The sequence below is a fragment of the Trichechus manatus genome, unplaced genomic scaffold (genome assembly GCF_000243295.1).
Source record: "Trichechus manatus latirostris isolate Lorelei unplaced genomic scaffold, TriManLat1.0 scaffold00127, whole genome shotgun sequence".
In the NCBI taxonomy this organism is placed as follows: domain Eukaryota; kingdom Metazoa; phylum Chordata; class Mammalia; order Sirenia; family Trichechidae; genus Trichechus; species Trichechus manatus.
In genome coordinates, this window is record NW_004444063.1 from 3653720 (window position 1) to 3669373 (window position 15654).

At 40.3% G+C, this 15654-nt stretch overlaps 2 protein-coding genes across 2 annotated transcripts in view; both read right to left on the reverse strand.

Moving 5' to 3' along the window:
* Positions 1–11049, reverse strand: part of CATSPER3 (cation channel sperm associated 3) — a 57612-nt gene extending 46563 nt beyond the window's left edge. Inside the window, exons 1-2 of the mRNA XM_023739028.1 lie at positions 10960–11049; positions 991–1144 (exon numbers count right to left, since the gene is read on the reverse strand). Of these exons, the coding sequence (XP_023594796.1) occupies positions 991–1144; positions 10960–10961 (156 nt within the window). The 5' untranslated portion in view covers positions 10962–11049. The remainder of the gene's footprint in view (positions 1–990; positions 1145–10959) is intronic.
* PCBD2 (pterin-4 alpha-carbinolamine dehydratase 2) overlaps positions 10912–15654 on the reverse strand; it is a 48784-nt gene continuing 44041 nt past the window's right edge. The window contains exons 3-4 of the mRNA XM_004384706.2: positions 12263–12343; positions 10912–11072 (exon numbers count right to left, since the gene is read on the reverse strand). Coding sequence (XP_004384763.1) covers positions 10977–11072; positions 12263–12343 — 177 coding nt within the window. The 3' untranslated portion in view covers positions 10912–10976. The remainder of the gene's footprint in view (positions 11073–12262; positions 12344–15654) is intronic.

Here is a 15654-nt window from a genome sequence, read left to right on the forward strand (position 1 = left end):
CAATAATTTCTACATGTACAATTCAGTGACATTGATTACATGCTTCGAGTTGTGCAACCATTCTCACCCTCCTTTTCTGAGCTATTTTGTATTATTTTTTTAAACGTATACCTTGTTTTGATAGTACACTATAGGTTTGATCTTTTTGTGAACATGTCTTTTGGTGGGCTTTTATTATCTATAGAGACATTATCCTCCACCTTATTCTCTTTTTTCTTGTAATAATTTTGTATGGGATTTTACCTCAATCCTTTTCTGTTGTTCTTTTTGTGTGAAATTAATTATTCTGAGCTTTTAGAAGAAGATGTGGTTCTAAGAAGATGTGCTCAGAGCTCTCGCTTCTGTTGAGTGCCTAAAAATGAAGGAGCATACTTTTAGAGATTTCCTGGCTCTGTTCCCCTCTTCCAGTTTTATCTGGATCTCCTCTTCCTTCCTCCTATGTCTCTAACCTGCTCAATTTTTACTTCGCGTCCAGTATTTTTCCTAAATATGGGGCCCTGTCCTTGAAGGGAACGCTGGCTGACCATTTTTGAAAGTTCATATGATCTAGACTCCTGTAGCCCCTTCACAAATTACCCGGAAGGCACTCCTCTGGCATTGGGTTAGGGAGCACCCCTCCTGAAAGTCAGCACCTTACTTTCAGTGAATACTTATTGGCTCCCGTTTCCTCCTGCACAGAAGCTGACATCACGCAGTTCTTCCGGCTTTTAGTGAGGATACCTTGTTAGCTAGTTTTGTTGTAAATGCCACATAGAGGTTTTGGTTTTGCTATCTAGTTGCTCTGTTTTTAAAAGTGGATTCGAAAAGGTTAAAAAACCATGTCACTGCTGCTGCTGCTGCCATATTCCCACTTTTGAGAGTATATTTTTAAGGTCCTTAGAATTTTTCTACAGGAAATTTTCTTGGAACAAGATGCCTTAAACATTTTACAACACTTTCAAAAATAAAACAGGTGAAACAGAAGAAAATGGACCCATTTTGTCTGCTTACCTCAAAAAGTCTGAACAAGCGGAATCGTATTTTATAATTGGTCCACAAGACTACAGAAAAGGCATTCATTGAGATGGTGCTGATCATAATTATCTTAAAGACAGGACTCGCTATGACTCTCTGCACAAAAGCCCGAAGCTCAGTATCTTTCCTCCTGTCAAAAAGTTGAATAAAAAAATTTTTAAAAAGTTGGATAAGAGGTATGGTTACCTTACAACAGAGCTAGATATACACACAATAAACACCTTTTTGTAGGGAATGAGGTTTGCTTTCCCCCTTCTGTTAATACAAATTTACATGTACTTTAAAATAGCAAGGAGATGCTGACTAAATGACCACTGAAATATGATGAACATTGATGGTCTGTCGCCACTCAGTTACTCAGTTCCCTTTCCCTGAACTCTCAGAAAGAACGATTACCACTCCTTCCCAAGGGAAAAAAACCATCATCTTCATTTACTCACTCAACAAATTTTTCTTGAGTGACCACTATGTGCCAGGCAATGAAGTAGGCACTGGGGATACAATGTGAGAAAAACTAAATATTGTCATTCTAGTGGGAAATGCTGATAATAATCAAATAATCACCCACACAAGCTCTTACAAATTAGTGATGAAAAACTGAATACTCTAAGAGAAAATGGATAAACACACAAACAGCTCATTCACAAAAGAAATACAAATAGCCAATAAATCGAACAAAAAACATTCGATAGCACTTCAAATCAAGGAGCTGCAAATTAAATAAAACCATTATTTTTGCTTAAAAATTTAGCAAAGACTTACACAAGATCATAGTTAATGCTGCCTCAAGAGTGTAGTGTTATGGGGCAGTCTCATAAACTGTAGGCGAATGTAAAAGATCCAACCTTTCTGAAAAGCCCCAAAAGTGTTCCGAGCCTCTGACCAGCAATTTCCTTTCTAGGAATCTATCTCAAAAGAATACAATCTGAAATGCAGACAGTGGCTTTAGCCCAAGATGTTTATCCCAGCATTATTCATAGTGGAGAAAATGTGCAAACAATTTAAATGTCTAATGAAAAGGACTGGTTAAGTAAATTATGGCATATCCATAGCATGGAATATTATACAGATACGAAAATATGTCTATGCATTTTTCATGATTTAGAAAAATGCTTAATTTATTGGTAAGCAAAACTGTAAAACAAGATAAAAAAATTTTCTACTCAAACTGTTCTCAGCTGTGCAAAAATGGATAGAAATAAAAACTCAGCAGGAAGTATGCCAAAACGTCAACTGGTGTCTGCATCTGGGTGGTGAGGTTGGTTATAGGTGATTCTTTCTCCTGTTTATTATACTTACCTTCTGATTTTCTCAGAGTGTTATGTGTTACACATACTCATAACAGTAAAAAATACAGATACAGATATACTTTTATAAAATATAAGAAGAAGATATGTAGTTTTCATTGTTATCCAAGTCAAGATTTGGGCCTACTAACAACAAAAAGTCTTCAACTTATCTAACAGCCATTAGCAGAAAAGTTCAAAATTGAATCAAACCAGTTCAGTCTACAAGTCAAATAACAGAGTGACTGAATGTTTGACTTATCCAGCCAGTTGTGATACCAAGCCTAAGAAACAAAATGTTTGGCTCAACCCTCACCACCCTCACCAATCAGAGGAACTAGATTTTCAAGGATGTGCATCTCAATTTGGGAAGCAGAAGAGTGTCTGTGGGAAGAGGCTAAGAGAGCAATGACATCCTGCCTCCACATAGCCATTTGCCCATTTCTGTAGCAAGCAGTGAAGATGGAGTATATTTACCTAAAACTCCTGAGTCGTACAAACATTTTCGATGTACTATCAAAGAGAGTAGCCGCAATGCGTCTCCCGTGGCTCGAGTGATGAGAGAATAGAGACATTTTCCAAATTCTCAATTTTTATTCCTCGCTTTTATCATCCAACAGAAAATCTCTGCTTAGGGATTTCCTTGGCAACTGGATTCTAAGATGCAGCCGAGAAGGGTCCACGAAGGGAATCCTCACTTTATGAGGTCACTCTTGGGGCATTCCAGTAGCTGTGACTAGCCTGCAGGCCCCTGGGTGAAGGATGCTCCCCAAGGCTCTCGTCCACAGATCCTCTCTTCCCAGGAGACTGAGTGCCTCAGCCGAGCAAAAGGGTTATGAGCAGCCAGCAACTGTGAAGCTCCAGGTTAAAGCTGGGGCCAACCAAGACAGGCCAAAGCTCCTCCCTGCCTTAAGAAACGGCCATCTGGTATACAAAGGCCCTTAATAATGTGCCATAACAAGATAAGTGTCATATAAGAGGGATATGCAAAGTTCTCTGGTGTTCTAAGAGAAAGTACATCCAGGGCTCAGCACTGGGAACAGGCCTTGAAGGACTTGGAAAGATTTTGGTGAGTTTGGGGAAGGAATGAAAGAAATAGGAGCAGAAGAGGTAACACATCCCTGTGCTGGCTAATTGGGGGCATGGAATGTGCACACAGGAACTAGAGTGTAAGGGATGAGGCTGTGTGGTAGAAATGTTTGAAATACAACAGCAATAGAGATTTTTGCTCTGTTCAACTCTCAGGATTAATATATTCTCCTCCTTCTCCTAACCACTTCAACTGTCAAGGCAAATCAAGACAGGGATCTGTGTAGCCCTGGACTGTATTAAATGTTTAGTGGCTAAATTGGTCAATTTCCTGGAAACCTAAGTTCTTGGGGCATAAGAAAATGAGGTAACCACTGCTCCCACCCCCGCTGCCCCCAGTATTCTTTTTTTTTTTTTTAATTGTGCTTTAGGTGCAAGTTTACAGCTCAAGTTAATTTCTCATTTCAGAAATTTATACACATATTGTTATGTGACCCTAGCTGTAATCCCTATAATGGGATAGCACACTCCCCCTTTCCACCCCGAGTTTCCTGTGTCCATTCAGCCAGCTCTTGTCCCTTTCTGCCTTCTCATCCCACCTCGTGTATCTACTTGAACTAAGATGTACACTCTTCACGAGTATTATTTCATAGTCCAGTCTAATCTTTGTCTGAAGAGTTGGCTTCAGAATGGTTTTAGTCTGGGGGCCATGTCTTCTAGGGTTCCTCTAGTCTCAGTCAGACCATTAAATCTGGTCTTTTTCATGAATTTGAGTTCTGCACCCCACTCTTCTCTTGCTCCATCAGAGATTCTCTGTTGTGTTCCCTGTCAGGGTCGTCATTGGCGGTGCCCCCAGTATTCTAAAACAAGTGTACACAGCCATTCCCAGCAAGAAAATATTCTTGCAGGCAACCAGTATACTGAACTGGCAAAAAACATTTTATTTACTCAAATTCTCCATTTAAAATCATCAACAGCGAAGCTTTAAAAATCACTTTGATTATTCTAATAAGAAGACTGGACTTGATGGTGTGACCTTGACTGGACGAACCTCGGAAATCATGGCCCCTGGATTCTCTATCAGCCCAGAAATAAAACAATTTCCAAGACCAACTCTTCAGACAGGGATTAGACTGGACTGTGGGACATGAAGTGATACTTGTGAGGGGTGATTCTCTTAGCTCAAGTAGATACAAGAGACTAGGCGGGCAGCTTCTCCCCAGAGGTGAGATGGGAAGGCAGAGAGGGTTAGGAGCTGGTTGAATGGACATGGGGAATCAGGGGTGGAAAGGAGGAGTGTGCTGTCACAGTGTGGGGAGAGCAATTAGGGTCACATAACAATGTATGTATAAATTTTTGTATGGGAGACTAACTTGAAATGTAAACTTCATCTAAACTACAAGAATTAAAAAAAAAATCACTTTGATTAATGTCCCCAAGATTCGAACTTCAGTCTCATCTTCTCCCTCTACCTTTCTCTCTCTCAGGAATCAACTCCTGCTAGAACTCCTCCTGCCTCTTTTGGTCAGATGTCCCTAAAGCCTCCTGGGCTCCTGCCCAACATCCTCCACTGCAGGCTCCTTCCTGAGCGCTGCTCTGAGAGGGCCTCAGTCAGTTCTCCATGTGGCTCCACCTGCCCCCTACATCGATGTGCCTAATGCCGTGGGGCACAGAGAAGGCCCTCAGTAAGCGTGTGCTGTGTGAAATGTGAACAAATGGCATCAGCATCCTTACACTCACTCAAGCAGCTGGGCATAGTGTGATTCCATCTCCAGGAGCCCCAACAGTACACTTCTGTGTCTTCTCTTTAAGTATCAAAGCACACTTTTGGGGAGAAATAGACAGGGAGATTAAAAATGTAATGAATTCTTTCACGCTGCTTGGAGGGGTGGGGAACAATGACCAGTTGGCAGCAGCAACGAAGAGCCCAGCTGTTCTCAGTGTACTACAGCTGCAGTCAACCACAGCCAAAGTTGGCTTCCGGGGTCACTGATGAAGGTATCTAGCTACAGAGAGCCTGGGAATGGAGCTCCAGCTGGACAAATGGAAAGCAACAGGAAATTAGCAATGACAAGCTTCTCCAGGGCCAGGGCCTACTGAAATGCAGTCATCCCTCTGGTATCTGTCAGGGATTGGTCCAAGACCCCTGCAGATCCTAAAATCTGAGGATGCTCGAGTCCCTTATATAAAATGGCACAGTATCTGCATGTAACCTATGCACATCCTCCCGTATACTTTAAATTACCTCTAGATTACTTATAATTCCTAATATAACGTAAATGCTAAGTAAATACCTGTTAAACAGTACTGTATCGTTTAGGGAATAATGACAAGATGCGAGGCAAACAATGCTCAAACAATGAGTGCTGGAGAGAGACTGAGAATCTGTGAAGTGGTGGGAGGCTACAGCAGGGGATGCCTACACATCACTCCATTCACGTGGATTCAGCAGAGTGCTCTGCTTGGGCACGCGGCAAATTCAAGTTTTGCTTTTTGGAACTTTTTTCCCCTTGAACATTTTCAATTCCCACTTGGTCAAATCCACAGGTGCAGAACCCGTGAATATGGAGGGCCGACTGTACTCCATATGTTCTCATGGATAGGTAGGCAGGCCAGCCATCCCAGGATGAGAAGTGGAAAGGCCACCTCTTTGGCCCTTGCAGCAGCAACTCACACTCTGCCCGACTTGGGCAGCACTACTTCAGCGGCATGTAGCCAGGGAAAGTCAGCAATCGGCAGGCATGGTGCCTTGATGACTCTTAAGCTTTCTGGCTACCAAGAGTAGTCATTCCCTTACTAGTCCCAAGTAACTGGTATTAAAACACTAAGCTCACATATTGTAGCCAAACCCTATTACAGCTCTTGCTGTTTTGCAGCAAGATTTATAAAACTGAAAGTTCTAAAGTTCAGCGAGCATATTTTTGAATGCTGGATTAGAAAATATATAGACTGCTCCATTTTTAATTATAAATACTAATAACTATTATGGATTGAATTGTGTTCCCCAGAAGGCCTAACTCCTGATATCTATAAATGTGACCTTGATGGGAACTAGGGTCTTTAAAGATATTATCAATTAACATGAGGTCATACCTGAGTAGGGTGGGTCTTTCCTCCTTATAAAAGGGGGAAAAAGACACAGACACACACAGAGGGAAGACAACCAACGTGAAGACAGAGCAGAGATGGAGTTATGCTGCAGCTACAGGCCAGAACTCCTGGGCTACCAGAAGTTAGAAGACACAAGAAACGGTCTTCCCCTAAAGCCTTCAGAGAGAGCATGGCCCTGTTGACAACCTGAATTCACACTTCTAGCCTCCAGCACTGTGAGACAATAAATTTCTGTTGATGTAAGCCACTCCCTTTGTGGTACTTTGTTACCGCAGCCCTAGGACACTATTTTCAGTTGCCTTTGAATTGATTCTGACTCTTCGCAACCCCATGTGTATCAAAGTAGAGCTGTGTTCCACAGGGTTTTCTTTTTTATTTATTTATTTTGTGGTTGTTGTTGAGAATATACACAGCAGACATACACCAAGAGTTTCTACGGGTACAATTCATTGACACTGATTATATTCTTCGAGTTGTAGAACCATTCTCACCCTCCTTTTCTGAGTTGTTCCTCCCTCGTTAACAAACTCACTGCCCCACACCCCACCGTGAGGTTCCTATCTAATCTTTCAAGTTGCTGTTGTCACTTTGATCCCATACTGATAGATCTTAAAAGAGCACAATGCTCAAGGCAGACATTCTTTAGTAGTTAAGCTGAACTATTGTTTGATTTTAAGAAGACTTTAGGGGATATTTTTAGTTTAAGGTTTAAAGGTGATCTCAGAGCAATAGTGTCAGGGTTTCATGAAGCCTCCATGGCTCTGGAAAGTCTAGATTCCATGGGAATGTAAAATTCTGTTCTACATTTCCCCCCCTTTGATCAGGATTCTTCTATAGAATTTTGATTAAAATGTTCAGCAATGATAGCCAGGCACCATCCAGTTCTTCTGGTCTCATAGCAAAGGGGGCAGTTGTTCATGAAGGCAATTAGCCACACATTCCATTTCCTCCTCCTATTCCTGACTCTCCTTCTTCCTGTGTTGTTCAAAGTGACCAGAGACCAATTATTGTACTTTGGATGGCCACTTGCAAGTTTTTAAGACTCCTGGCACTATGTAACGAACTAGGAAGTAGAACAGAGGGACTAAACATGATATTAGGCCAATTAACTGGGATGTCCCATGAAACCATGACCCTAAACCTCCAAACCAAGAAACCAAATCCCATAAGGTGTTTGCTTGTACATAAGCAGCCTCAGCAGCTGCTCTCTTTTTTTTAAATAAATATATCTATCACACAACACTTGCCAATTCAACTTTTTACAGGTGTACAACTTATTGATATCTGTTACATCAATAGGTTGTGCAGCCCTTATCCTTTATCCATAGCGTTTTCAATGGCTGATTTTTCTGAAATAGATAACCAGGCCTTTCTTCTGAGGTGCCTCTGGGTGGACTCAAACCTCCAACCTTTCAGTTAGCAGCCAAGTCTGTTAACCATATGCACCACCCAGGGACTCTGGGAAACTCATACACTAACCCTAATAGTCCCGTAGCTTGGTACATTGATGGGGGTCAGATTTGTGCCCAAATATAAAATATGTGCTGCTGCTTTTTGACTTTAACAAAAACATAAAGAACCACTTTACTTATCCAAAGATGTTCTAAAACCTAGCATTATCAGAAAGTAACCATTATTTCCAGAACTTTCATTAACTCCATTTTAGAAAAGGACAGACGCTGTCAAACATGCTGGCCCTGGTTGTTACCTACCTGAGGAGATCATGCAGGGGGTCATAGGTCATATCTGTTTAACTCCTCTCTATTCCAGTGATCATTTAGAAAGAAAAGGGAGGGAAACCAAAGCTTACCACATCAGAGAAACCACCCTCATCACGCAAAGATCTGAAACAGAAGGGAACTTGGGAGCCTCCAACTCTGACAATGTTTCTTTTAAGTTGAGGCATCAGTTACTTGAAGCAAGTCTGGAGATTCAGTCTATCAGATTTTACCACAATGACTATTCCCGTAGACTTCTGATATGGGATCTTTGATTCTCTCTAGTAAAGTTTGTGAGTTCTAGCAGATGCAAACCCACATGTAGATGCGAATTAGTAACTGCACTCTCAGGTCCTCACCATTTTGATTATGAGCCATATCTTGCTATCTCCACTATGCTGGGTATACGGCAACACAGCCAACAAGTTTATCCTTTCAGACTTACATTCAAAATAGGGGGAAAGGGTTCCATTCATGATGTAGTGAAATAAGTCAAATGACACCAGAAGGGAGCAAACAGACAAATCCAGAAGGAAGAATATTCTACAGGACAACTGACCAAGTTTTTACAATAAGTAAATGACATGGGGGAAAAGAGGGAGGGGAAGGAGGCTTGCTGTAGGTTGAGATTAAAGAGACACAACACCCAGATCGAATGAGTGGACTTCATGTGCATCCTGATTAAGATAAATTTACTGTGCAAAGACATTCTTTGTGCCCTGAAAGTACAGAGACCTACAGGGTAGTTTGATTTTTGCCTGGCTATTAGGATCACCAAGGAATCATGGTTTATTTTGTCATGTGTGATAACAGCATTATGATTTATATAGAAATGACCATATTTTCTAGAGATGCTTACTGAAGGATGTAGGGGTGAATGATATGCTATCTGGAATTTGCTTTTAAATATTTTAGCAAAGAAAAATGAAACCAGGATATATGAAGCAATCGATGCAAAATCTTAGTAACTGTTAAATCTGAGTGATCAGTACATAGGGGTTCAATATATTATTTATGCTTAAAAAGATTCAAATTGATGTGTCTGTGCATTTGCCTATTCTAAGTATTTCATATAAGTGGGGTCATACAGTATCTGGAGGACAGGGGTTTTTGTCTGCTATGTTTCCTGTTGTATCCCCAGAGCCCAGAACATACCTGGCCCATAACAGGCACTCAGAAACATCTGTTGGATGAATACATAAATACGAGTGACTTAATTTATCCTTACAGTGTGGTGAGGCTAATATCACCTACTTTGTAGGGTTGTTTTGAGGATTACTTAAAAAATAAAAATGTTTTGCACACTGGGGAAAAAAAAAAAGATTCAAATTGAGGCACTGAACTAAAGATCTCTGGTAATAAAGTTTATAAAAGTTCCCAAATCTGTAAGAAAGAGTTTATAAATATATATAGCTTTGCCTTTTCCTTTGAAAAAATTCTAAGAAGTAGAAGCTCTGGTGTCAAGGCTCTGGGTCTCCTGGGAGCCACAGGAGTCTGGGTGGCTCTTCTTTGCCTTCCCCTCCCTGCACTCTCAGTACCCATAGGACAAACAGGCCATTTCTGTCTCTCCCGGGCCAAGAACTGGCTTCAGAGGGCTCAGCCTCCTAGTCATGTTCCCATACGGTTTCTCAAGTTTGGGGCAGTGGAAGAGAGGGTTGGGGAGGGGAAGGTTTGCTTGGTGTAACACAGTGATTTTTTTGGCCTCTGAAGTGAGATGGGCTACAAAAATTGTCCCTATTAAATCCTACTACCTCATGCTTCTGGTGGCACAGTGGTTAAGAGCTACGGCTGCTAACCAAAAGTTCAAATCCACTAGCTGATCCCTGGAAACCCTATGGGGAAGTTCTCCTCTGTCCTATAAGGTCGCTGTAAGTCGGCATTGACTCAATGGCAACCGGTTTGGTTTTTCTGATTTTGCCATATGCTTCAAGGGACTAGCACATGTTCCTTGAATGGCTAGATATGTTCTTTTAATCTACATTATAATTTCTTTAGAAGTGCATTCCCATGTTCCTTCAAGTAACAGCATTATTGCAATTTTTAAAAAAATAGATTACTTGGTATTCCTTTTAACTCCTGTCACTGACACAGAGAGGAAGTAGAGCTCATTACTGGCTAATATCCAAGTAGCGTCTAGCTCAGTGGCTGCAGACCCTCAGTTCAGGGGTACATCATGCAAATGGTGGGAAAAAAAATGACCCTCAGTTCCTCCTTAACTCAGTAAGTCAAACAAGGACCTGGAAAATCAATCACTGTGACAGTGAACCCTGTATCGCCCCACCTTGCTCGAAGCCATGGACAAGACACTTGTCCTCTCCTTCAACTACTTGTCTGCAAAGTGACAATAAAACACACCAAGACAGCTTACCAAATTTTTGTGACTTTTGTAATCTAACTACTTAAGTAGTAATGATGGCCAAAATCCAAACCAACTTTAGCTCCATCAGAATTGTTATACCTTCAGAGTTCACAGTTCTTTTTCCACCTTGCATTTGTAAAGGTACTATAATTGCTTGAATTTCTGGGTTATAAAATGTGTGACTTCTCCCCCATCCCAATTTCTGATCTTTAAGAAAGCCACTTCTCTTTTCGAATATCAGTAATACAATTACCTGGGTTGGTTTACCTTATGTATGTGATTAGATATAATGAAAAATACCTCAGGATCAAGTTTAAATCATTTTGTATTTAAGCACTGATTTTACAAAATGTGGCACAAAGGTAAACTAAATTTCCAACTTAATTTGTTCAAGTAAATTGCCTTCAAAATATGCTGCAGCTAAGATGTGTATTAGATTTACATGCATTTTCGAAGAAGTCACATAGAAGCAGCTGCTTTTTCAATAAACTGGGCCAGTTTCACATCCCTTTTAGTCAGTCCACCACAGTCATGCGAGGTGAGAGTTATCTGAACCTAGGAAAGAGAGAAGCAGTTTTTAAAATCCTGAACTGCACTTCGTATTATTCTCCTTTGGTGGTTCAGGAATTAATGTATTATCCAACATTCATATTTGAGAATTGGGAGGATTAAATAGTTTAGAAAATGCTACTTTATGAATAAGCACTGCATTTCCAAAACCAGCAAACTCCAGAGGCACAGTCTGCATCAGGCTGGGCCCAGCAGCCATCCAGGGACAAAAACGTTCTCTCATACGGAGAGGCAGTTCAGCTGCCGGAATCTCAAATCTGGTTTCTTGAAAAAAAGAGACTGAGGTTCCATTTTAACTCCCATTACTTTAATTATACAGACTATTTTCAGTCCACTGAGAAAATCCAAGCTATCAAATGTGATATCTTAGTTGTGATGTTAAAAAAGCACATTTTTAAATTAAGGAAAGAAGAATGGAGTATTACTTTTGGACAGATCAATTAAAAAGCAAAAGCATAATTATGGGCAAGGAGAGGCAACCAGAAAAGAAAAGTTTATCCTGGTACCAGGGTGCTTTGAATTACTCCAATAAAGCACAAGATTATCTGTGAAAATTTGTCTTGTTTCAAAGAAGACTTCCAAAAAGATAACAACCCCCCACAGAAATCCGGATGATAAGACATTCCAAATGGCAGAACCTTAAAGGCAGGGCACTTTTTTGGGAGGTAGGAGGACATGATTTTTCTCACTGTGTCCCCATAAAAATACTTGATACAGCCCTTTTAGTCTGCCATTTGTCTTAAGTATGACATGGTATTTAATAAATAGTTATTATTGAAAGCATAGGTCCTGAGAAAATTTATTTCCGTGACATAAATAAGAATATAGCTATCTTATTTGCTACTATTTCTTCCAATAATTTATATTAAAGGATTTAAAATTTTATCTGCATAACTGATATTCAAATTTAATTTGGAATCCTAATTTGGCCCAACTTTCTCATACTAGTTTCAGCAAAAGACAAGCATGAAAATATAGAGCTTATTCACAGTCCTCATAAGCGTACCTGAAATTTTGTTACTAATTTGCAATAATTCACAGGGATTCTAAGAGAAAGGGGCAGAGAATACTTTCCCAAGCACAATGACATTTATCTGCACAGAACAGAACAAAGAAGAAAGAAGTTTCTTAAGCTCCATAATTAAGATGACTCAAAAATAAGACAATTTACTTACTTTGTTGTACACATTGAACCATTCTGGGTGATGATTCATCTTCTCTGCTTGTAGGGCAACTCGGGACATAAAGCCAAATGCCTGCATAGGATGAAGTCAAAATTAAACACTGACATTGTCCTCTGCTTTGGACCTGAGATGCCAGAGGAATTCAACTAGATAAAGACGTGGCTAGGATCCTTATGCAAGCCTGGAGCAATCAAATAAGAAAGGGATTGCTCTCCACAGGGTTGGGGTGATCGTGTAGCAGGACTGTGACCTGCTGCTTGATGATGAAAAACAATCAGGCTCAAATAAACAAACCAGGAAATTGGTCTCACCCAATGACCTGTCTGGACTGTTTAATTCTCCTCAGGACTAGACTCTCCAAAACAGCACAGGAATAATTTCCCTTCAACCCAGTGCCTTGGGTCTCACTACCTGGCCCCAAATCTGAGGAGTCACTTTTTGAGCAGCGCTGATCCTTTCATTTTTAGTTATTGGGTTGCTAACTAAGGCATCAACCTCAAGAGTGTAGGAAAAGGTCTTCTGAGTATGTCATAGGTAAATGACTGGCAGAAATAACAGTTTCCCAATCCTACCTCCCAGCAGGAAAGAAAGGAATGAAAGACAACTTTCACTGACATCTAGTTGTTGTTGTTAGCTGCCACTGAATTGCCCCCAACTCACTGCAACCCCATGCACAATGGAACAAAATGCTGCCCCACGATCAGCTGCAGATCAGACCGTTGTGATCCACAGGGTTTTCATTGGCTGATTTTCAGTAGATAACCAGGCCTTTCCTCCTAGTGCATCTATATCTGGAAGCACCACTGAAACCTGTTCAGCATCACAGCAACACATGAGCCTCCACCTGCAGAAGTGTGGCAGCTGTACATAAGGTGCATTAGCCAGGACTCAAACCCAGGTCGCCCACATGGAAGGTGAGAATTCTATCACTGAGCCACCACTGCCCTCTTGACATGAGAGTGAAACAGAAAAGCCTGGTTTGCCTGTGTGGGGTCTTCTTGCCACTGCCCAGCACTGCCACTTCAAGGTGATGGCATTCCTGCCTCAGGGGAGAAGACAAGCCAGTGAGCTCCAAACTCAGTGACAGGCCTAAGTGTGGACCTATGCGGCTCTGTCTTCATACCACAAGGAAAGTGGAAATACAATTTTGTTAACCAGAAGGCAAACTTGGACTGAGAAAGAAAAAAAAATTTGTTTGCTTTCAAATTTTTGTGAGGGTAACCACAAACAATAGGAAAGTCTGTCTCTATCATATCCAGAATGCAAAAATACTTGGGAAGACTCAAAGTTAACAGCACATTAATTACAAAGTTACAGTGGAATTCACAGGGCAGTCCCTATTCCCCAAATGAATAAATATTTAATTTCTTTACCTCTGTACAGTAAAACCACCATGATATTAGCTGGGCTATGTTCTTCAGATCATAAATTATATAAGGATGCATTTCCTAGGTAACAGTGGGAAATATGGACCATTTTCAACAATTCTGTCTCACTCATAATGGTACCTGTCTCAGAGACAATTTAACTTAGGATAAAGATTCTCATTTTAACACTTAAGGCCTGAAGGTTGTCCCTGTTTGGAAAAGAAGGAAGTTAAAATGAAGCAAAATCCATTTAACCATGCATGGAAGTATAACTGGGAAAATAATACTTCCTCTCCCACTCTTCCTTATTTCATAATCTGATTCTTTAGGACAGTATGATGGGAAGGCACAAGTCAACTGTGAAATCCCTTTTTACTATTCAAAGACAGAGTTAACCTGTACTGAATGATGTATAATGAGAGATTTTTACTGTCTTATCTATTCTTATTTAGCTTTAAAAGACTTTTAAGACTAATGGACATCACTAAGAGACAGTAATACAGGCACTAAGGGCATAGGCTTTTGAGCCAGTGTCCTGGGTTCAAATGCTTTCTCTACCACTTTATTGTCATGTGTTTAACATTAGCCTCAGATTTCTTAACAGTAAAATGGGATAACAGTAAAAACCTCACATAGTCATTCTAAGAAAAAATGAGATAGGAAATATAAAAGCACTTAGCATATACTTGGCACAGAGTTAGAGATCAATAATGGGACATTATTGTCCCTGTTTGGAATACTGCTACCACAACCACTACTGGCATAACTGCATAAGACAAACCTTACCAAATGCAACAATGGGTGAAAAGTTCTTCCAGAGCCTTGAGAATCTAAGATTCCAGTTACTCTCTCCCAGAAGAAAGGCCTTTCCCTTTCCTCTTCTCGTTTCTGTGATATAGATGACACACACACACACCAGACAAGCATAACATACTGTAGGGTAATATCCTGACCTGCACTAAATGGTGATAATAACTTGATGACAAGAAATCACGTGGGCTCAGTCAATCACTGCCCAAGTTCTCAAGCCCTGTGGCCACAATTTCTTTGAAACATGTCCTCCTAAAAGGCCCAAAGTGATATTTAGAATCCCTTACCATTTCCCAAGAGCCAACGAGAACACCTATATCTTAAGAGGTATATTAAAAAAAAAAAAAAAACCACCTACCATACCTACATACAATTTAAAAAAATAAAAAGGACATATCCAAAGACCATCCAAACTTGTATTTTCCTCAGCTTAGCACATTTCTCTTCAATTGTCACCTAATACATGCATTTAATAAAACATCACAAAGCTTGATAAACCATTTACACAAGATTTACTCAAAATTCTCCCTTAGGGAAAGAATCTCTTAGAAGGATTACATAATCCTGCTTCCATATAACAGAACCAAATAATCCTGAAAAAAATCTTTAAACCCACAAATGAGAAACATCCATAACAATACACATTAAATTAAAGTAAAAGAACTTCTACAAGGAAATTAGATGAGTGGATAGGAGAAGAAAAAAGAAAAAAAGGGGAATTTTGATTATTTGGAATATAATGAGGAAGAATTATGACCAAAGAGCAGACTTGGCAGATAGGGAAAAGCATCTGCCTCTTCTTTCAAACGCTTCTTTTTATAGCCCTAGCTACTTACAGGATTCCAATCAGACTCTAAAGGCCTTAAGCTAGCTAGAAGTATAGACTTTCTAAAACCATTCCATAAAAGAAAGCTGGAAACAACTCAAGGCAGAACAGACACCACTAACAACCCAGTAAGAGATTTAGAAGACCATGAGTATGGTGCTCCATTATAAAATCAACTACATGAGACCAGAGCCCTGATGGCACAGTGGTTAACAGCTTGGTTGCTAACCAAAAAGTCAGCAGTTCAAATCTACCAGCCGTTCCTCAGAAATCCTATGGGGCTGTTCTACTCTGTCCTATAGGGTCTCTGTGAGTCAGAATCGACTTAATGGCAAAGGTTTGGTTTTTTGGCTTTGTATATGAGACTAAAAGGTCAACAA